The 22772-nt window shown below is 38.9% G+C and overlaps 3 protein-coding genes across 4 annotated transcripts; all 3 read left to right on the top strand.

The window, feature by feature from the left end:
• Positions 1-3058: 3058 nt before the first annotated feature.
• LOC104424929 (early nodulin-like protein 1) lies at positions 3059-4444 on the top strand. Its single transcript, XM_010037468.3, has 2 exons — positions 3059-3767; positions 3865-4444. The coding sequence occupies exons 1-2, from the start codon at positions 3287-3289 to the stop codon at positions 4299-4301; spliced, it is 918 nt and encodes a 305-aa protein (XP_010035770.2). The 5' UTR covers positions 3059-3286; the 3' UTR covers positions 4302-4444.
• Positions 4445-9474: 5030 nt separating this feature from the next.
• LOC104424928 (dihydroorotase, mitochondrial) lies at positions 9475-16250 on the top strand. 2 transcript variants are annotated; one of them, XM_010037465.3, is made up of 10 exons: positions 9475-9804; positions 10200-10294; positions 11347-11492; positions 11654-11835; positions 12542-12678; positions 13148-13313; positions 13423-13539; positions 13894-14054; positions 15276-15499; positions 15920-16250. In XM_010037465.3, the coding sequence occupies exons 2-9, from the start codon at positions 10265-10267 to the stop codon at positions 15465-15467; spliced, it is 1131 nt and encodes a 376-aa protein (XP_010035767.1). In that variant the 5' UTR covers positions 9475-9804; positions 10200-10264; the 3' UTR covers positions 15468-15499; positions 15920-16250. The 2 variants fall into 2 exon arrangements, with proteins under 2 accessions (XP_010035767.1, XP_010035769.1); XM_010037467.3 differs by having other exon boundaries at positions 11308-11492.
• Positions 16251-20445: 4195 nt separating this feature from the next.
• LOC104427258 (transcription factor bHLH162) lies at positions 20446-22010 on the top strand. The gene is made up of 3 exons (XM_010040376.3): positions 20446-20652; positions 21078-21413; positions 21615-22010. Exons 1-3 carry the CDS (start codon positions 20485-20487, stop codon positions 21756-21758), a joined length of 648 nt encoding a protein of 215 aa, XP_010038678.1. The 5' UTR covers positions 20446-20484; the 3' UTR covers positions 21759-22010.
• The last annotated feature ends 762 nt before the right edge of the window (positions 22011-22772 follow it).

Here is a 22772-nt window from a genome sequence, read left to right as displayed (position 1 = left end):
AATTGTGTCAAACGTACCATTTTTTAATATATTTACATGAAGAACGTGGAAGGGCATGTATATTGAATTAGGCAATTATACATTAAAAAAAAAAAGGCAATGACTTACATTATTTATGTGTGTATTAAATTTTCCAATATGACAGCTCAAACCGCTTATCAAGATAATCTACTTGGAATTACAATAATACCATTCAACTCTGGCATGGAGTCCTCGCCTTTGTTCCATGGATTTTGACGAGCATCAAAGTACAATTTTACCGATGGAAGTATAAAGTTACATTGAAATATAATTAATTTCTGTTGTTGAGCATATGAGTTTTTCTTCCCAACATGCCTTATTATAAAATTAAAACATAACCGAATTATTGAGATCATCTGGTCTGTTCCTTAAGGAAGTGATGGTTTCTCTGGCCTAATTCTCTAAAAAAAACCAAAACATTAGGTCTAGTCCCAATTCTATCCCAAGCTTCTTCTTCTTTTTTCTTTTTTTTTGGCTTAGAAAAACCCCGAACTTTAGCTTAGTCCTAAATTTGCCCTAAATGTTTTTTTTATCTGAAAAAGAAAACCAACTTTCAATATATTCTTAAATCAACCTCGGTGGTCCAGTCCCAACTTAACGTGACATTCCATGTTGACAACAAATTTGCATCAGTAAGGAGATATGGAAAATTATCTCTAGAATGAAACTATTTTAGATATGAAAATTAGGGACAACTAACAATGATTTTTGGATGAAGGGCCAATGGAGCAAATTTGGGGTTAGAGTGAAAATTGATAATTTTTCTCTTAGACAAAAAAAAAAAAAGTTTTGGGCAAACTTGAGATTGGACCTAAAGTTGTTTGTTTTTTTATAAAGAAAAGTTGGGGGCAGATTTGAACTTGATTTAAAGTTTAGAACTTTTTTTTTAAGATAAAAAAAAGTTCGAGACAGAATTGAGATTAGACCTAAAGTTGGAGTTCCTTTTAGGAAATTATGCCTAATTTCTCCATAAATATCATGCTTTTGCAAAGATAATTCCTATCACTTTATATGATTGGTGAGATTAATTATTGAATTCAGGATTACAGTTAGTTTTTGAATAAAGTTTCAAGGAGTTTCAATATTACATTGATTTCAATAAGGGTGGAAGAAATTTTCATAATAGAGTGTACTTCACAAATAGTTAATAATGAAGTATGAACACAAGCGGTATCCATAATCTCCAAAATAATAATAATAATGGCACATAGTTTAAAAATAAATTAATATTATTAGTGATTTAAAAAAAATGTTATATAAACGATAAATATGTACCTAGGTGTAACCTCCCCAAGAAAGATGAGATGAATAAATATTGGATTGGCATCTAATCAACTTAGCTACATATGGTAAATGGAAAGGTTGTTACAAAAAATCTTAAACCTATTACACTTTTGTTAATTCAGTCATAAATCGTTAAATTTACCAATTGAATCTTAAATATTTTCACAATTTATCAATTGAGTTCATCCAATCAATTTTGGTCGGAAATCACTAATATGGACATTAGCCATTTTACATGACATTGGCAGACTAACAAGGACAAATTTTCATATATATTTTTTTTTCGAATTTTTTTTGTTAAATTTTTAAAATACTTTTTTTTTCTTTTTTGATTCAAATGGCGGTGGGGTCACTAGCCTTAGTTGAGGGCTGGCGACCACTAACTAAGAGATAGCGACCCCCACCGGCCCTAGGCAAGGGCCACGAAGCCCTCATCAATTGCCGATGAGGGGTTAAGGCCCCTCGTTAAGGCAAGCGTGGGCATCACGAGCCCTCATAGGCCATGACAAGGGTGTCGCAGCCCTCACTTGCCCTTATTTTGGCTGACAAGGGCCTAAGATAGGGTCGATACCCCCTTGCCTCGCCAAATTTAGCAAGGGTTCATAAGCCCTTGCTAGATCTAGTGAGTGCTTTGCGACCTTCTCCCTTGCCTAGGGATTGGTAGCGGTTGCTAGCCCTCGGTGAGTGATTGATGGTCTTGTTGGCCCTTTGAAAAAAAAGAACAAAATGAAGGAAAAAAATTAAAAAAAAAGGAAAAAAAATATTAAAATTTATCAATGTTAGATAGTAGCGTTGATTGGATTGCCATATGAGCAATTTCAAACCAAAACTGACAAGGTAAACTCAATGGTCAAACCTTAGAAAATTTTAAGACTCAATTAGCAAAATTAAAATATTCAGGACTGGATTGATAAAAGTATAATATGTTTAGGACTTTTTAGATAATTTTTCCTATGGTAATTCTAACTTAGACTTTGTACCATTAAATTTGATCATCGGTGTTGTTTTACCAAGAAATATTAGATAAATGGATATGAAATTTGGACTAATTGAAAGAAAAAAAAATAGGGCAATTATGATGAACTTTGTAAAGTTATCGGAACACAATACCTCTCAACATTTAGCGTATCCAATCATAAATTGAAATGTCGATAAATACAAATTATGGCAACAGCCAACATTATAAACATACCAAAATAAATATCTAAAGTCTTGGATCCGTGCAAGGCATCTTGGCAGTTGATGGACATGAATGTGCCATTGCATCCTCACCATTTAATGGGTTACGAAAATACTTGCGAAAAGAGAAGTGCGACGTAGAAGGTAAACTCAAGATTATAAATTCCTTAAAGAATACGTGATATCTGATAGGGAAAGAGAACTGTACGATAGTCATGACCAAATGACTACATATATTGGCATTAAACAATAGTTCTTCACCTAAACCACTCTTTTAACACCATCCTAGGGCATAGCTACAAAGGTGGTAAGTGCGTTGGGAAGCTTTCCTTCCAAGCCTTCCAACCGAACGAAACCAAAAGAAGAGACAAAGACAAGCAAACGTCCCACGCAATTCCCATGAAAACATTAGTTTTACCTTCTTCATCAAGAAGACGTGACACCCCCCAAACTTTTAGTTACGTTTAAGGAATTAGCAGTTAGCACCAATTCGACGAAGGTTAATGCCACATTTAATCACTGTACCGTTGAAAGGTTTCGAAACGGCTGGTGAGAAATGAGGATTTATGGAGTCGGGCGCAAGGGAGGCTAATCAAACGGGAAAGAAAAGAGCCGAAAGAACAAATGCTCATAAAAACCCTAGTCAAAACGATTTCTTGGTTCAGAAAGCAAGGGACTTTAGTAGCAGCTGGTGATGGCCGTTGAATCCATGGCGAGCCCTCACGTGGCGAAATAATTAGGAGGAGAAAAAGTAAAGGAGAAAGGAAGAGATAACGCATGCTAATTGCTACATCGCTAATTAATGACGTGGAGTAGAGGCCAAATGGTTCCCAACGAGGTTCATCCTTCTGTCCCTGGCATTCTCTGCGCATTTTTCTTGCATGCTCTCGCTCTCAACGGTAACCTCACGAAATATGGTGTGAAAACCTCTCTCGGCTCTCTATATATACCTCCTTCCATACCCAATCTTCATCATTCGCCAACTTGCTTATACTCTCTCTCTCTCTCTCTCTCTCTCTTCTCTGTCTTTCTCTGTCTGTCTCTGTCTCTGTCTGTCTGTCTCTCTGTCTCTCTCTCTCTGCGAGCTAGCTTTGATTCTCCGTCTCTAATGGAGTCCACAAGATTCACCGCGTGGCAGTTCGTGGCGGCAACAGTGTGGTTTGCGACTTGCTCGGAAGCCTGGGAGTTCTACGTGGGTGGCGAGGATGGCTGGGTGCAAAACCCTTCCGAGTCCTACAATCACTGGGCGGAGAGAAATCGGTTCCAAGTCAACGACACCCTTAGTAATCCTCCTCTCTCTCTCTCTCTTTCTGTTAAGGGCTATATGCAATTTCATACGTTTTCTCTGACTTGATGATGCTTGTCCGTTTGTTTTCGTAGTTTTCGAGTACCAGAAAGGGAAGGACTCGGTCCTGGTGGTGACGAAGGACGATTACAATTCCTGCGACACCAACACCCCTCTTCTCTCCCTTACTGACGGCGCCTCCAGGTTCAAGCTCGACCGCTCCGGCCCCTTCTTCTTCATCAGCGGCATCGCCGACAGGTGCAACGCTGGCCAGAAGCTCATCGTCGTCGTTCTGGCCGTCCGGGACAAGTCCCCCGGCGGTGCCCCGACTCCATCCCCGGCCCCGCCCGTAGTCCAACCTCCGGTTACACCACCTCCTAAGCCGGATTCCCCCCCGGGTGCGAGCCCGTCGGATGCAGATGCTCCTGTGCCCGGCCCGTCGCGTTCCTCGGCGTCGAAAGCGGGGTTTCCTTGTGCGGGTGGCGTTGGTCTTGTGATCGCTCTTGGAGTTAGTTTGCTTATTAATGGCTAATTAAATTGTACTTGGCTTGGCTTAAGTTACTCTTAGGGCTGTCTTAGCTAGGATTAGGGGTCTAAAGTCTGAGGATTTTCGTTTTTGCCAACGTTGTTATTTCATATTCTTGATTAATAAATGACTTTTTCTTAGAGGCATTATTAAATAACTCCCCAAAAAAAAGTTCGAAGTTATAAGTGAAGTTAAGATGCGGAAATTCAGTCCCTTTGCTAAATAAATATTAGTTTGAGTCCGGAAACTAAAGCACATGGATTAAGGAAAATTGTAAAGGACGAAAGAATTTTGATTTTGCTTTTAGGCTCGCATTTTCCTTGAGTCCCTTTTTTTTTTATTTGGCTTCAGTTTCATCATAAGGTGAACGCCAGCTCCGAAAATCATATGCATGAGCACGACTATATATGTAGTAGATACCAGCCTTTTTAAATTGCAATACATATCGTCATTATTAAGCATAATTTTCAAATCTAATTACTGCCAAATTCGGAATTAACCAACCCGACTTGGGAATTTCAGTAATTTTCTCCTACATTATTTTTTTTTCGTTGCGTCAAAGAATTACGAGCACAAAAACTTCCGGCCTCTTCATCTAAGTTACGTTGCTGAGAATTACTAATTACGTTTGCTAATTAAAAGGCTAATTAATCCGAGGTTTGGTTTCACGTGAAGTTTGGTCGTGGGAATTTGCAAAAGCTAAGAATGACATGCGCTAAGGACATCCCCGACATCCTCGCTAACCGCGCGAGCAAAACCTTAGCGCAAAGACAAGTGCTCGTGACTAGTCCACATGCCATAAATTGAGGCTTTTAAGGCTTTTCCTAGGAGGACAATCCCCATACGTTCCAAATAGACGAGTTTCGTAGCCTGCAGGTTCTTGTAAGGAATCCCACTAACTTCCTTAGCTTTTGTGTCTGAGTGTTAGTGTCAGTCCGATATAGCGCTTTCGTTGTTGTTGTTCTTCGATTCTCTATGCATTTCATTTTCATCGGAAATTTCCTCTGCCCTTGTCATCATACTCCAACTTGATAGTTTCCACCGCCCGTTTAGGGTTGAGTCATAGGATTTGATGGCAGATTTAAAATGCCACCCATAGAGTTTCAATAAAAAATTGTGTATGTCTAGTGAGTTTGCCATGTGTTTGGTTCATCGATTCTAAATCTCATTATTGGCATAAAACGAGTTAATAAGACCAACAATAGGATCTAATTTATATACAACTTCATAGCAAATAAAATTTTAATAGAAGTTGTTCGCAAAAAAAGGGTGTGGGATCCCTGTTAAAGTTCGTATGTGGAAGCTTCTCATATTAAACTAAATGTTGTACTGAAGAACTTTGATCCTCACATGCGTTGGGACCTTGAACAACAGAGTCTACGAAAGAAAAGCTCTCAAGTTGTATGTGATCCATCCAAATTAACATGGACGTGAGTTGATTGAATGAACAGGGAATGATAAGTTGCATTTTAAACGGCATTATTGGATGGAAACACTAAAGGGACTAGATTTAGAGAGCAATCGAATATCGAATTCTTTTTTTGGGAGACGAAAATAAAATTTGGGTCAAGATTGGGATTGAAGCTAGAGTTTGTGTTTTTCACGAAATAAAAAAAAAATCTGTTAATTTCCAAGCTAACGTGAGTGTCAAATTCGAAGAGCAAGAGTCGACCACCTCAAATCCGATGAGTTGGATTTGAGGTCTCTGTTCAGACGACCAAGTCATCGCTATTTGGGTAACTACCTTTCTTCAGTAATATAGTGAATATGTAGAGACTCTAATCGAAAGATAAATCAATTTAACACGGTCTTATACCATGATTAAATTTGCAAAAAGAGAACCGTTAGGTATAATTCAGTTTATTTTGGTGAATCAAAATATTACAATTGTGTTTCGTGGATGTTTGGCTGACTAGTTATGTCTTTATTAAATTAATGAAACTGAAAGATTTTAAATACATGAACACTCTTTATCAAGTGATGTGCCATAAGCATAAGATATTTGTTTTGTTCCTTTGTAAATTGATTGGATCACCAGTTCACCACGTCAACAGGCATGTGGCCCTATTGGTAAAGGGATTGGGGTTGGGGTCAAAGAGTACCTAGTCCAGGTTTGATTTCTATTAGCAATGCGTGCGTACACACACACACACACACACACACACACATATATATATAAGGATTGATAAAAAAAAAAATCATGATTCTATTAGATCAACATCTATAGATTAAATCTTGTATTTTTTGTTCTACATCCTTAGAACGCAATTCTTCCGTCCTCAAGCAAATTTCAGACCTTTAGGGCCTGTTTGATAAAAAATGTTTACTGTTCTGAACAAAATTTATTATTTTTTTCAATGAACAAAAAAAAGAATATAAATGTATTTGATAAAATAACAACTTTTATGGCCTGTTTGATAAAAAGTTTTGTGTTCATACTATTATTTTGTTTCAATGAACAAAAAAAATGAAACGTATTTGATAAAACAACAAAGTTTTAGGGCTGTTTGATAAAGAGTGTTTGTTCCTCGGAACAATAATTTTTGTTCTTTTTTTTCTAGGAACAAAAAAAGAATAGAAATGTGTTTGGTAAAACTTTTATTCTCGAAAACAGGAACAATAACTAGAAAAAAAGTAGTTTTTTTTTTTTTGAGAACAATTCAAAGAATCAATTTTTCTCTATCTTATCTTTTCTTTCCTTCTTCTTCTTTTTGGCCGGTTGTTGGCCTCGTCCATGGTTGGCAACCGACCAACGAGGGCTGGCGATCTTGCTAGAGCATTATCGTGGCTGGGTGAGCTCGAGTTCGCCCAAAACTGGTGAGGCCAAGCTTGCCTAGCCACCGACGAGGCTTAGCCTCGTCGGGCCACCGCTAGGTTGGTGTCGCCTAATGGTGGCTTGGCGAGGCCAAGCCTTGCCGGTGGCTGGGCGAGCTCGGCCTCGCTAGATCTAGGTGAGCTCAAGCTTGCCCAGCCAAGGTGAGGCCGAGCCTTGTCAGCTGGCGCTTAGCCTCGCCTAGCCAGGGTGAGGCCGACCTCACGTTGCTTGGGCGAGGTCGAGCCTTGCGGTGGCTTGGCGAGGCTTTGGCGAGCTCGGCGGCCCTCGTGACCTTGCCCAATTGGTCACCGGCCATGGGAAGAAGGAAAAAAAAAAAGAAAGAAGAAAAAGAAAAATATAATAAAAATATTGAAAAATTAAAGGAAATAACAAAATTATATAAATTTATTAAATGCATTTCTATTTCCTGAATAGAAATTTTCTCTGATTATCAAACGCGTTTTTATATTCATAAATTGTTCATGGAAACAGAAATAGAAAAAATTATTTCTATTCAAAAATTGTTTCTCGAAACGTGTCCTTAGCGACACTTGAACAGGCAATGAAGACAATCAATGAAAGGGAACCTACTAGGAAAAAAAACCTCAAGAAGTGTAATAGCATCCCAGTCTCAAAACTACAATCAACAGTATATAACCATCGAAACACGTCATCTAAGATGGTGTTCGGAACACCATGTCATAATTAGCAACTTCAACTGTAAACTCTTTCTGATATATGAAAACAATCAATTTAACTTCCGAATCTATTGTTGAGGCGCATGCGAGATGGGCGCAATGAGGGGGCTTGTCATTCTTGTCTGCCGTCGAGCACTAGAGAGAAAAATTGTGAGATATTATGCTAAAAGCACAATGGTACTTACATTCAACAAAAGAAATTTCAAAAGATCTGCAAGATTTAGCCGAGAAACTATGAAGTATCTGCAAACTAATCTTCAAGGGGACCGGAACCATCCTCAGGATCTTTCATTTCAATTTGTAGAGATTCATCAAGAATTTCACGTCTGCAGCACACTGGTGAAAGCCTGGGCAAAGCCTGGGCAAAGCCTGGGCCTTTCAGATCTTCTCTGCTTCCTTGATTTACACTCACCTCTTAGCCCGTTCACAGATAGAAGGCGCATCGTTCATTCTGTCGTCCTGTGTACGCTCTCTTCGTTAACAAGAATCAAAAGGAACACAGAAGGAACATAGTACACTACAAGAAAACATCAGCAAAGGTCAATCTGCAGGGAAAGGAGGGAATTTGAGAAGAGAATTAATTGCAGCTTCGTCAACCATAACCATCGGACTGTTCTAAAGCCCCATGTTTCCTGTGAAATATGGACATCGGAACACGCACAAAAGAACTTGTTGCAAGTCTCTTGAGTTTGAACATATCCTCAAGTGGCCCTATCTTGCAAGAAGATGAGATGAGCCATTTTTAGATTTTGAAAGAGATTTGAAGTACTAATCACTTCTGTTCACAGGCTTTGCCTCCGCAGCTTTATGGACCTGACTAGTTTTCATGCCGGGGGTTCAGGTTGTAAGGTCCTTAAGGGGACTTCTTCACATGAAAGAAACTAGACTCTACACTCCAGCGATCTTCTTTCTTTGTTATTGCAGCAATGAATTCCCCATCCAGCTAATACTGGAACAAAAGCAGAGTTGACCCACCAAAATCTTCAAAAAGAAACTAGCATTTATTGTCACTTTGTAACTGGAGTTGTGAAATCCCAGATGAAATTTTGCTCGAATTCCTGAATCCTGCAAAGATCTGAAATGATTACAAAGCTAGGTGGAAAAACAAGTTACAACTTAAAAACTAGTGCAGCATGCTTATTCATTGGTAAAAGTTCACTCTTTTCAACTGATGCAGCAGAGCACGAGGATAACAGTTAATTTTCTTGTTGGGTCAAAGGTTTTGCAGCGTGTCGAGAGGATCGAGCTTATCGATGCTGCCCCGCGTTTGTCGCCTCTCCAGCCAAATCGAAGCAATTCAGATATGTTCAGATAGAGAGCATAGGCCCCCAGCTCGAAGCGCTTGGATCACATCTAGACAAATGGAAGCAGGGCTAAGGAATGTGTGCATTGGTGGAAAAACATGGATACACACATCCCCAGACAAACCAATTACGGTAAAACCTACGGGAAACACGTATGGATTCTTGAGTAATAGGTCTCCCGAACATTGGGTACCTGTTATTAAAACAGGTAGAATATTTTAGAATCAGGCCCGAGTCGAGTAGCGGAAAATATAGCTAGAAAGGCCGTCCCAATAGAAACCGAGTAAACAACTCTTTGGGAAATAAAAAAATAACTGCAAGTTTTTCTTATACCCTGTCTAATGGGTAGATATACACATTTGAATTTGACTATATTCCGAAACAGCATGTGGGATTTGGATTGTTTTAATTCCTCGTTGGATTTTTCTAACCATACGCTTTATATATTCTTGCGATTCCCAACAATCATCATCACGCGCAAGAACGCCTCGGCATCTATTTCCTCGTGCAATGCGGATATATTATATAAGCCACTGACCTCGACTCGCTCAGAATCCGCAGAATTCGATTCCCATCACTAGCTTTGACGCCGACCCATCTCCCGCCTTTCCATTGACCTTCAGCTGGGCTCGGTCGCCTTCTTCCGCGAATTCGAATGCGGCTGAGAGGCGCTTGGTTGAAAGCAGAGTGTTGTAAGTCTTTGCTCGAGTCTCGCCTCGGACTTGTCTTATTTCACTGCCTCGTTCTTCAATTTTCGTTTTCTGTGCGTGCTTGTGCGAGTGGGGAAAGTGGGTATGATGCGTTGTGCTGTGCTGCTGCCGTTGGTTGCGTGACGGACCATGTTGGTTCTCTTGGTGTGGGCACTTGCGCTATTGCACGCCACTTGCTTGAAAATATTCCGCTGAGAAAGGTTGTGGATGTTGGGTTCTGCCTATGAAAGGCATTGCGAGCGAGTTACGCTGTTCCCGTGCGCGGGTCTGTTCTGCGTGTAGCTTTTGATGTGGGTTTGTCCTGTCCTGCGAGTTTCAAGTTGCTTTCAAGGCCGTAGTCTAGTTTGCAGGCTAATATGCATATTTCTTGTTTCCAGGAATGTCAATTGGAGCTCTCCTGAGGTCTCAAATTGTGAAGTGGCTTTAGCTCAGTGGCGTTGGAATGATAAAGACACTGGTCCTACCATGCAATGTACGCACAACTCGTCCCCTGTAGAACATACTTCATTCTTTCTATGGTCTTTATGCGAAATACTGTGATTGTTGTTTGGAATGTGCTTCAATGGATACAGATGATTTGGAATGTGCTTCAGTGGATACAGATGACATTCTAAGTTGCCAATTCTCTCTCGATGACATTAAGCGCTGTACTTTTTCTTAAAATTCAAAGTCGTCCTTCTACATTTTTCTTTTTCCAAAAGTTTCCTTGTATTTTAAAAAACAGTCGACCAATTGTCCTTCCATTAATTTGTTCATAAGAGGTACATTTTTTGTGACTGTCACTGGAATGGTTCCGGGACAAACGGTGAACCATTTTAAAATGTAGGACCATTTTGAACAAAGAAAAAGTAGAGGGATGATTTTGAATATCGAGCCAAAGTACAGGGACAACTGGGGATATTAAAATGCTAAATTTCCATTTGTTGAATCCGGGGTCCAAAGTTCAGAAGTTATATTGGTACTTGCTTATTGACTTGTTCACATGTTGGGTTTCTTCACCTTTACCTTATTGTTAGGTTCAAATGCTATTTAGCTTCGATTTTATTACTACAGTTGAGTATCTCATTGAGCCAAATGCAGTTAAAAGTGTGTGCTTCCGCCCACTAGTGCCTGACTACAGTTGATTGGCTTGAAACTTCTTTATTGCTATCATTATCAATAGGTGGTTTTTACTTTTTAACATAATTGATGATATTTGATGAATACAAGTTATATGGGTAAATGGCTACATGGTAGAGTGATCAACTGGATTGGTAAAACGTTATGCAAAGGGTAAATTGAGTACATGCTTTAGAGGTCGTTCATTGGATTTCTGAATTTTATAGCATTCAAATTTTTTCTTTTATTGTAAATTATAAGCATTTCATGGCATTAGAGTTAACTTCAAACTTTAATTCTAGTTCATTTTGAACCTCAATGCTAATTCTTCTATTGCAAGCTTCCTTGCAGACCTGTCTTTTACAAAATACATTTATTTCCTTTTAGGCTGTCCTAAATTTATGAAGATATCCATATGCATCATAGGTGTTGAAGTTCAATTCGGCTAAGATTGAAGGGCGTAATCTGTCAAAATCAAGAGGAACCAGGATGGAGTTGACTCTAACACAGCCCGATGATTGGCATCTTCACCTTCGTGATGGGAGTCTTCTTGAAGCTGTTCTCCCGCACAGGTCATCTATTTTTAGCTATATTTCTTTTGTGGAGTAGCATAACTCGTATGCATATGTTCTCTAGTCAATATAAATTATCGCACAATGGGAGGTGTCCCTGTATCTTTTGAGCTAGTTGCCTGATGTCACCTTCTCGTGTGTGGTATTTTCCACTTCTCCAGTGCGAGTCATTTTGGAAGGGCTATAGTGATGCCAAATTTGAGGCCTCCTGTCACTACCACATCTGCTGCAGTGGCCTATCGGGAATCCATCATGAGAGCATTGCCAGCCAACAACAACTTTACTCCTCTTATGACACTTTACTTGACGGATTCCACAAAACCCGATGAGATCAAAGTAGCCAGTAAGTCTTACATTGCATCCAGATTCAGAGCAGTTCCTCATTTCTAATCGAAGCTATATATGACACTATTTTGACTTGAAGTTTTCTCTGCTCTACTATTTAAGAGGTTTGAAGTTTATTGAGGTTGTCATGCTCATGACCATTGTAAATGTTAACTCTGTTTGGTCTTTGTTATTTGAGTTTCTCATGACACTGCATATTAGTTCACGTCGACCATGATCAAGTAATCAATTTTTTTTTTTTTAATAAATAAATTTGCTTGCTTTGTAAGATTTTGATGAAACTAATTGCCTGCTTCTAATTAATAAGATAATAAAAAGGAAAATTAGGCAGAGGCTGATAGATTTCCAAAATGCAATACAGGTAAAAGTGCACCTTGTACCTTTTGAGCTTGTCTTGGTTGGCAACTTAATGGAATTAAGCTTTTTGGTTTGCTAAGGATAAATAATTTTTTTTCCTGAGGATTATGTCCTTTTGATGGCTCCTTTGTTTTTCTCTTCTGTCCTTTTCATGATTGAGATCTTGTCAATGATTCCTTTTTGCAATATCTCTGTGCTAGCAGTTTCATTGACGTTCAGTGTTCAGAATCCAATTTTACATAAAATAAAAGAGTCATTTGCCTACTCTCTCTTTTCTTTTTTCAGAGTTAATTTGTTATTCTTCAGTGTTAGTCAAGAGTCAGTGATGATACTAATTGCATAAGCAGGACAGAGTGGCACCGTGTTTGCAGTAAAGCTGTACCCAGCTGGCGCTACTACAAATTCTCAGGAAGGTGTTACCGATCTTCTAGGAAATTGCCTTCCTGTCCTTGAGGAAATGGTCAAGCAAGACATGCCTTTGCTGGTAACTTATTTGTTCAAAATTAATTGTTGTTAGCTATCTAGCCTTGAATTTCGATCAAGATTTCAGGTTTGTTACATGTGCAGATGGATTGTATTATGGTATGCCTGCTGCAATTTAAATTGGAGAATAATTAAATTGTAAGAGAACTAAACACTTTACCATGTCTTTGGAAGAAAGGAACAGTGAGAGCTAATGTGAAGTTAGGTGAAATCGGACACAATATTAGACGGTTTGGTAGTTTTTATGTATTGGTCATATGTATCCAAAGGTTTTTTTCTTTGTTAAGGTTTATACTGCTTCTTGGATGAAATTGCTGCAGGGTTGTTAAATTAATGGGTGCCTATCTATCCTTGTTTTTAGTAAATCATTATGCAAATGTGATATGCCATTTTCCCTCTTTCATTATGGTGGTAGAATGACTAGAGAAGTTGCCATTCTTGCTTAGAAATGCTTTGGATGCTACTTGCAGGTCCATGGGGAGGTTACGGATGCTGCTGTGGACATATTTGATCGGGAAAAGGTCTTTATTGACACTGTTTTACAGCCTTTGATCCACAAACTTCCACAGCTGAAGATTGTGATGGAGCACATCACAACATCTGATGCTGTTAGTTTTGTTCAGTCTAGCAAAGAAGGTACAATGCCAATTTATGGCTTTTTACTTTACCCCAAGTCCTCTTCTGACAAAAATTTATGTAGAACTGAAGAATAAGAGAGTGAATCTGAATCGGTATAATTTTTCAGGATTTATAGCGGCTACAGTTACTCCACAGCATCTTCTCTTGAATAGGAACTCTATATTCCAAGGAGGATTGCAGCCACATAATTACTGCCTTCCTGTACTAAAAAGAGAGACCCACAGTAAGTGAATATTTTTGTATGCTGTTGCTGGTACTATGTAACTTGCCTTTTGGTCTTGCTAAGCAATCTTATGTAGCCTGGAGATTTAATGATGGACTACATGCTGGTTTGAAATTTAAAGTCTGATAGGCCTGTTGAAGTATATTAACTGCTGAGCGATCTTCCCTTCCTGAATTTGCATCAATTACACATCTTGCTCAAAATTCCCCAAATCATGAGTAGTTATTCATCCTGATTGACACTGACATGAGCTTTTCCAGAGCAGTGTGCTTAAAGCTTATTAATTTTCCCAAATTTTACTTGTAGAAAACTTATTTTCTTGAGATTCACTTGGTCATGTTTGATGCCATCTAGGACAGGCCATTGTGGCAGCTGTGACTAGTGGAAGTAAAAAATTCTTCCTTGGAACTGATAGTGCTCCTCATGAGAGACTAAGAAAGGAGTGTCCTTGTGGATGTGCTGGTATCTACAATGCTCCAGTTGCTTTGTCACTCTATGCTAAGGTCTTTGAAGAGGTACTTTTCCATCTCTTTGACCCACCCCCCCCAAAAAAAAAAAAAAAAAAAAAAAAAAGAAGAAGAGGAAATCAATTTACCAATCAAGTTCCCAACAGGTTGACAGAATTTGTCCATGGATATGGTCTTGCACCTTTTATTTGATGAATTGTCAAGCGATGATATTGTGTAATGTGAAATTTCTTGTTTCTAGCTGGCATCAGTTTGATGCATCTCAGCCTTTTAATTTGTTTGTGAGATTTCATATTATACTTGAATATAAACTTCCTTGAAGGATGTCATAGTAAATTTTCCGGTTGACATGTGAAAGTCTTCAAGATTGTTTATTTAAAAATCCAATTTGCTTGCTCAAAATGAAAAATCTCTCTAATTCTAGCTGCTACATTAATTAGATTTAATACCCATATCATACTTCTATCAGTGAAGGTCTCAAGTCAGGTTAGATATACTTAAATCAGCAATGGTCCATGCGCCCATTCTCTGGTGACTTAGTAGTTAGGAGATGTCATTCGATATAGAAAAGTAGGAGAAAAGACATAAGCGAGGTAACTGAGAATGCCTGCATTGTGTTCTTGTCTGCAAATTTTCTGTAGCACAGCTATGTGCACTTACTAGCTAAAAGTCCTGGCTTGTCATTGTAGTCTTGCAGGAATAATTATCTCTTCCGTGAAAGTTTTAGAATCTGAAAAGAGAAGAAGAGAGTAAGGACATGATGACCGTATATTTACTCAATGACTTGATAATATATCACATAAGAGCTCTAATTAGAGAGCACCGAGAGAAAACCCTACACCTTTTTTCATACTTACCTGATAACCCATTTATAAAATCACTTCTTATACATCAACTTCTCGAATCTCAGTTGGCAAGTTTGCCTGAGCTGGTGTTTTAATATTATTTTGCTGTGACATTTAGCTGGATCTAGCCATTGAAAAAAAGCGTTCTCTTATGTGGTCTATATATTAGCAGTAATACATTGAAGCTGTTCTCTACTCAAATCAATTTTCTCCTAGTAGGTATTAAGGATTAAAAGATGCATGTTGCCCTTAAATTCAATAGTTTAGCCCTCAAATTCATGTGGATTTGGTCAACTTGTGTTTAGGTTCATACGTTCTCTATCTTGTTGATGGACACTTCATCAATCCTTGTCATCTAATTATTTGGCTTTGGTTTTTGCTACCTAAATGGTAACATATGCTGATAGCAGTTCCTTATTGATAGGCAGGGGCACTTGACAAGCTAGAAGCCTTTACTAGCTTTAACGGGCCGGATTTCTATGGGCTTCCAAGGAACAAATCGAAGATTACGTTAAGGAAGAATCCATGGATTGTCCCAGAATCTTTCTCCTTTCCATTTGGCGAGATCATCCCAATGTTCGCGGGAAAATTGCTTGAATGGCAACCACTTCTTTAAATGACAAGATATGTTATAGTAAATACTCAAAGGTACCTTTCCTGGTTAATTTATATTACTGTTGCAAGGTTATCTATTTCTGTTTGTAAGTTAACTCTAATAACAATTAAAAATTGCGTATTCAACACGGCTTGTATTATGTGTGTGGGTGTGTCTGCTGTTGGGTGGGTGGGTAGGAGTGGACGTTCATGTACATGTGCATGTGTGCGTGCGTTCATCTGCTGATGAACTACCGTGCGGATGTGCAAGCCAAAGTCTGTATCTATGAGTGAACCTGTGTGCGTGCACCTTTCTTTTTACTTATGGCATTGCCACTCCATTTGTTTTACAGATATAGGCATGTCTGGAGTTTCCTACTTTCATTCGAAGTGTAAATATTAATCCATGTCACTTCATTCTTCATTTACGTAATTGGCATGTCCCATCTGATTTCAGCCTAATTTTTGTTTCAGGCAAGGGCATTTGCACGTCAGAACACTGGCTTCATAGACTTGGAGAAGACTTTCAACTTTGTAGCATGGAATATAAAATAACCCGGATTGTCCTCAACGAGATCTCTACCCTTCGTTCCTCAATAAGCATCAAGCTTCTAAACAGATTTAAAACCATGTTTGTGTTGTTTTCTTAATTATTTGCTCTGGGTCAGAGAATTTGAATCAGATTTGGTGTATCCACATGTTAAGTTGCTGGAAGCAGACTTCGCACTTTCAAATTACCAATGCGTGAAATACAATGCGCCACGGCTTTGGTAGGGCGCTCTTGACCGGAAAGACTTGATTGCAATCGGCTTTTGATCCCTTACTCCCGTCGACCACGGAGAAACTTCCCCAACTTTCCTACCCCCTTCCGCGAAGGCTATGCCGATGTCAACGCACAGGCACCGCCTGGGGAGACAATATCTTCCGTCAAAAGTGGATAAAATAAGAAGACCAGCAAATTAGTGGAAAAAAAACAGCACGGTTGGCTCCACCTTTTGTCCATTCTTCCAATTCCCAAAAGAAGCTTTCACAAGGTAAGGTCTAGACCACCTTTTGAACATCTTATCCGTTTGGTAAAGTTGTTCCATTCGAACCCAGGTTCTGGGAATGCACTGAGAAGATATGAGGAAGGTAAGAAGTTAAGAACATGAGAACCAAAAAGTCAAGAACACGTGACTTCGCGAGTAAACTTCTCATCGACCTGCAAACAACCGCACTTTGGCGCTGTGATGGATAAGAAGAAAGAAAGGAAACCATATAATATAAAACATGAATGGTTGCGTGATGTACTGGAAGGATTACATTGGCATATTGTTAAAAAGTTTTAAGACTAATATGGCCAAGACTGAATTAGTATAACTGTAATAGATTTATAACTATTTTGATAATTTTTCCTAAGATTGAACTTTGAGGCGGTGCTACAAACATAAAATCATTTGTAGTTAGTGGTGTGGTGAGTCGGACAGTTGCCGTGTTTATGCCTAATCCACAAACATAATAGAAACATGGACATGGTTCCTACGATGGAAAAGAGGCAGAACTATTACACAAATGTAGTAAACGTACCTAAGTAACGATGAACAAGATCCCGTGAAACTCAACCTTTTAACATTGTAAATGTACTAGGTTTCATGTAATAACAACTTACGAGGAAAAGAGGCTTTGGTTTAACCAATTAGAATTATATAATAGGACTTTTGTAGTATAATAAGTTTTAGGCCGCTATAAGAATAACAACATGTTATGAATTACAAATTCTTAAAGGAGTGGATACTACAACAATTTCTAATTACTTTTTTTTTTGGTGGCCTAAAAATAATTTGTTAATATCACCATAGATTAACGACATTTACATATGCATTTCTTTGTACAATATTACAAGATACGATACGATACTAGACTCATAGAAAGAGGGTTCAATTGGGAGCTGGCTTAATTGTAAGAACTAGCCAGCTGGCTAGTTGTCTGGTTCAAATTAAAATAATCTGATATTTCGAGATTTGCTCGACTAAAATCCAGACCCATTGTCTTTATCGTTTTGGAGTCATTTTCAATTCGAAATTTGCATATAATCATCCAGAAATCCTCGTCCCCACGAGAGATTCGTTACAAACATAAATTAATCACATGCTTATTTAGTCAAATGTCCTTGAGGCTTATCTGAACAACTTTACGGTACATCTTTTTGTCTCGATGACTCATTTTAATCTCCACTCAAATCATTCTGGTGAAAACGAAGCGCAGCAGCCTCAACAGTTTTTTGCCTTTGGACGGTGGACGTGGTGGGGGAGAGGAGCATCTTCACTTTGCTTGCAGGAGCAGTAACCAAAAATCGGCCCTCCCTCCCTCCTTCCAGGAAGCCCCCATGCGACAGCAACATGTCAAGCCTCCATAACGACGTCACTGTTGGTTGACTTGGTCGGTCAAGCCTCTTTGATAAGGGCGGACAGGACAGTCGGACGTGACTCCTTTCTTCATTTACTGTCGCATCCGCGCGAGTCTGGAATCCGCCAAAGGCCGCAATTCCTACAGCGTCGTCCAGCCGTTCGCACTGGAAACTTTGAAAGACTACGAAAAGGACATCGAAAATACCGCAAGTCGGGTCCACCGCCTTTGTCCCGGCCTCAGGTGCCAGCCGAGAAATTTCCAAACGCTCTACAGAGCGGACGGTATTGAATCCGGTGGTCCCGAGGCCACCGAGACTGCCGGATTTATGTGGCCTCTGTTGGCTTTACTAATGGGGCTCCAGGTGCGACTGTGTCACAGGTGCGACCGTGTCAACACCGTGTACGACAAGACTAGTTTACTGTGAAAATTATCAAAAACAGTTACACATTTATTGTAATTGTACTGATTGAATTATAGACCTTTTGCACTTGTGTTGATCGGTACTGACGTGGCATAACTGACGTTAATATGATACAACCGACGTTGATGTATATAATTTTTAATAATATTTTATACTTTTTCAAAATTTTTATCAATTTTATGTTCTTTTTTCCGCTTCCTTCTTTCTCTTGCCAGCTTCTCTTGCCAGCAAGGCTCAACCTCACCCACTAATAGTGAGGTGGGCCCTCTTTAGGTGGCCAATTGCCTCCATTTGGTGATCAACCAAAGAAAGAAGGAAGAGGGAAAAAAAATAAAGAGAAAGAAAGGAAAAAGAAAAATAATAAAATATTTTGAGAAAAATATTAAAATAATATTAGAAAATTATCCACTTCAGTTTCAGTTGTACTAAATTAGTGCTGGCTAGTCAAATTCAGTCGAATGGATTGAATTAACATAAATATAAAATATTTATGATTTAATTGATAAAAAAAGAAAAAAACAACTATTGAGGAGTAAATTTGCATCCAGCTTTCGTAGATTCTCTTGTAGTATCTCATGATGGATTGATTTGGGTGGAAAATGACTATCGTTGATGAGCACATAGGAATGACGCAATCTCCATTACACTGCGGAATGACGAATGACGAAGGCTTTCCTAATCAAAGCAAACCAATGTACAAGGAAGCAAACGGCGAATTAATTTTCTCCTCCTGAGCAGAGCTTGAGGATTCGGGCTACAAAAATTCATCTATAGGAAACATGATTAGCCAAGAAACTGTATCTTCGAGGTTAAAAAACCGACACGGTGCACAAAGATTAGTCCCCCGATATGACTTCGATTTCCTATACTTTTGAGGATGACAATTCGAGCAACTCAGCTGGATTTTAACTAGAGATCAATGGAGACTCCTCGAGGCCGAGATTTATCAGGCTGGCGTGTGATTTCCTTCAACATAATAAATCGAAAAGCGATTGACCTAGGAATTTAACGGCAAATCAAGCGATCAACAAACTTTTACCTGCATGATGAGTAAATAAGCGTGTGTACGCCTTGAAAATCATGAACAAAGGGCTTAGCTTAAGTCGTCGTCCGTGGCGAACAGGGCAAGTCTAAAAATGTTGCCCTGGTCTACACGATAATCTGGCAGACAATGAAGATTGGTTTTCCCGAACTGGAACAAAAGAGAGGAAAAGACAAGAATCGCCGCCATTACCACGTGTAAAATTAGTGTTCCCACGGTAGAAAATTTTCCAATAAGACGGCTGACGGTGATGAGTGACGTTGATTCCTCTCCAGTTGATGACTTCGCTTCCCCGACGTTGCCCCGCTCGCGTCATCCATCGATTAATTCTTGCTTACGACAAGCTTTGCCACTAAACTTAATTTACAATACTTTATTTCGATTTCCGTCCTACAATGGAATTAAAGACGTACAATTATGTTCCTTTTAAATGAAAAAAAGCATCTGTTTTGCAATTTCATAGATAAGCCGTACAATTTATGTTCCTTTTCAATGAATAAAGCATCTATCCGCAATTTAACAGATAAGATTAGGGGAAAGAGGCTGTGAAAAAGTGAGGGAAAAACTCGTCATTGACGAAGAACGGAATGGAGAGTCTTATAAAATAATATATCACATTAAAAGTGATGGACGCAAAAAAGCAAGAGAAAAGACAAAATATTCCATTCCTTATATCATTAACAAAAATCATATTATTCATGTGTGAAATTTCAATATGATATTTCGTAATACCGAAATTACTGAACACATGATATAAGATTAAGCATCCTCTGAAAAAAAAAATTGATAATGAATTTGGGTAAAAGCTCAGTTCTTTTAATCGTGCATTGGGTAGTGTTGAAATATAACTCAATATGATCGATATTCGAAGATGGCTCGTTTATAAATCTCTTCCGCCAATCCACTAAGTTTCCTATTCATACACGTGCATCATAAGATGAATTATTTTGTGATTTGGATTTATAATTCACCGTACAAGGACTTACATCGTCCCACCAAGTCAAACACAGGTGGACGATAGCTATGACGATGTCACTTTCTTTGAATTGCTGACCACGTAAGTGTGCACTTTGGCCTCTTTCCCACAGGGGGCATGAGCTTATATAATTGGAGGCGCCAGGCCGAGGAATACATTTCACACGGAGACGACCATCGTTGTCATCCATAACAATATAGTATCTGTTTTTCATGGCTTTGTCCCTCGTGAACATAATAGGGAAGGAAATGGAGAGGGGTCTTCAGCCTTCGACTTCAAGAAGAACGGAGAGGAAGATCATTGAGAAGAACCGGAGGAATCGGATGAAGCATCTCTACTCCGTGCTCAACTCCCTCCTCCCCTCTCAGCCCTCTGATCAGGTTTCTCTCTCTCTCTCTCTCTCTCTCTCGATCGATCAACTGTTCGTGTTCACCTGTTAAACTGGGGTTGCGAATTCGTGTCACTGGAAAAGGACTAATATAATATCAGTTCATGTCGATTAGCCTCATTCTTTTGCATTTCGGGGATGTGTCATATCATGTTAGAAATTGTCATCCTCTGCTTTTGTATCCTCTCATCGCGTCGATCCATTTTTATGGCATTATTACATCTCTTGACAACCTCCTGGATCATCGAGCTTCTGAAGTTTTGAAGCTTAGGTACATGATTGATTATTCTGGCATGAAGGTGTACATACGACGTCAATACCTCAAATACTTTGTCCTCTACGTCCATTTGCATCTACTTGCACATGTTTGAGTCGTTTCAATTTTGAGAGGATCTTTGACATGATGAATAAATGCAGGAAGCGAGATCATTGCCTGACCAGATAGATGAAGCCATAAAATACATAAAAGGCCTGGAGACAGCAGTGAAGGAAGCCAAGGATAAGAAAGAAAACCGGATGGGCAAGAAGAGACCGAGCCCCAGCACAAGCAGCAGCACGCTGGAGGCCGTCAAATCACCTCAAATTGAGATCAGAGTGAGAGATTCTTCTCTGGAGGTGATATTAACTAGCGGGCTTCATGATCAGTTTATCTTCTCGGAGATTCTCCGGATGCTCCACGAGGAAGAGGTCGAGGTAATGAATGCCAACTTCTCCGTCGTCGGGAACTCGGTTTACCACCTGGTCCATGCAAAGGTACGTATTTAATCTCCATTTATTGAAATCGGAACTCGCCTTCTCATGGTACACATCAATAATTTTCGAGAGAAGCAGCGAAATCATTCTCGACCTGAACCGGACGTGATCGGATTTAGCCGATAAAATTTCTTTTTCCTGATAAAACCTAATTCTTAGAGTAGCTTCATATTTATCGGGAATTTCTTGATGTTTTTGCAGATCGGTGAGTCCAGTTTAGGTGCTGCGATGATATCTGAACGGCTGAAAACATTCGTGAATGGATCCGCGGCCGATGGAGGTCATGAAGAATTTCATCCAAAGTTATGGGACTGTGGACTAAGTCCTAACATATGGAATTTCTAGAACCCACGGATGCAAATTAAACTACGAAGGCATCTCGGAAGAAAAATTCCAATGCTTCAGCCTGTGAATCTAGTTAACATTGATTAGAATCTTCGATCGAAAAGCTTTTGTTTACTTGTGCTGTGAAAGAGTACTTGAAATGTAGTGCAATAATCTATATTTGGAGATATAATGGAGAAGATTATCATCAGTCTCCCCTCCTTACCTCAGTTGAACCGCTACTAGTTAGACTGCATAATTAAAATTTGCTGATTGAGACTCCCCCTTTAATTTCATCCGATGCATGAATCATATAGCTTATATTTGCCAAGAATGTTTAGAAAAATGGGTTGGATTGGGTTGAGTTGAGTCGAAATTTACTAATGGGAAAATCAAACTTTGTGATTATTGCATTGATTATAATACAATACTACAATGTATATCCTCAATATACTCAATCGAGAAGGATATTTTTGTGCTTACTATCTGAAGTAATATGTTATGTAAGTATCAAACCATCTTCATCCAATAGTTTAAGCTTTTAAATAAGTTAATAATGGTCCTACAAAATTTAAAGTCTAGCATACACGCGAAGGGAGCATTATGATATTTAAATTTTGAACCATGTCATTACCTAGTAACTTAAGATTTTTTAGCAGTTGGCTCTGAGATTCCAATCTTTCTTTGTCCCTCATTTGCCTCCTTTATTATATATGTCCATGCTTAGTCTTAGGTGAAAGTTTGCGGACAATTATAAAAAAAAGTCGTAAATCTATTTTACATATATCAATTTAGTTGTAAACATTTCAATTTAGCCAACTAAGTCATAAACATTTCAATTTAGCCAACTAAGTCATAAACCTTTAGATAATTTATCAATATGGCTAGCAATCACTGATGTGAATGCCCATCTTTCTACTAAGCCCTCACCAAACTTAGTAGAAAAACAAAAAAGAAAGGGCTGTGAAGCCCTCCTTGAACTTAGTAGAATGAAAAGGAATTTAAAGGAAAAAAATTAAAAAAAAAGCAAAAATT

The sequence above is a fragment of the Eucalyptus grandis genome, chromosome 11 (assembly GCF_016545825.1).
Source record: "Eucalyptus grandis isolate ANBG69807.140 chromosome 11, ASM1654582v1, whole genome shotgun sequence".
Classification (NCBI taxonomy): Eukaryota; Viridiplantae; Streptophyta; class Magnoliopsida; order Myrtales; family Myrtaceae; genus Eucalyptus; species Eucalyptus grandis.
Note: the sequence above shows the minus strand (reverse complement) of the source record. Positions and strands in the feature narration are given on the sequence as shown.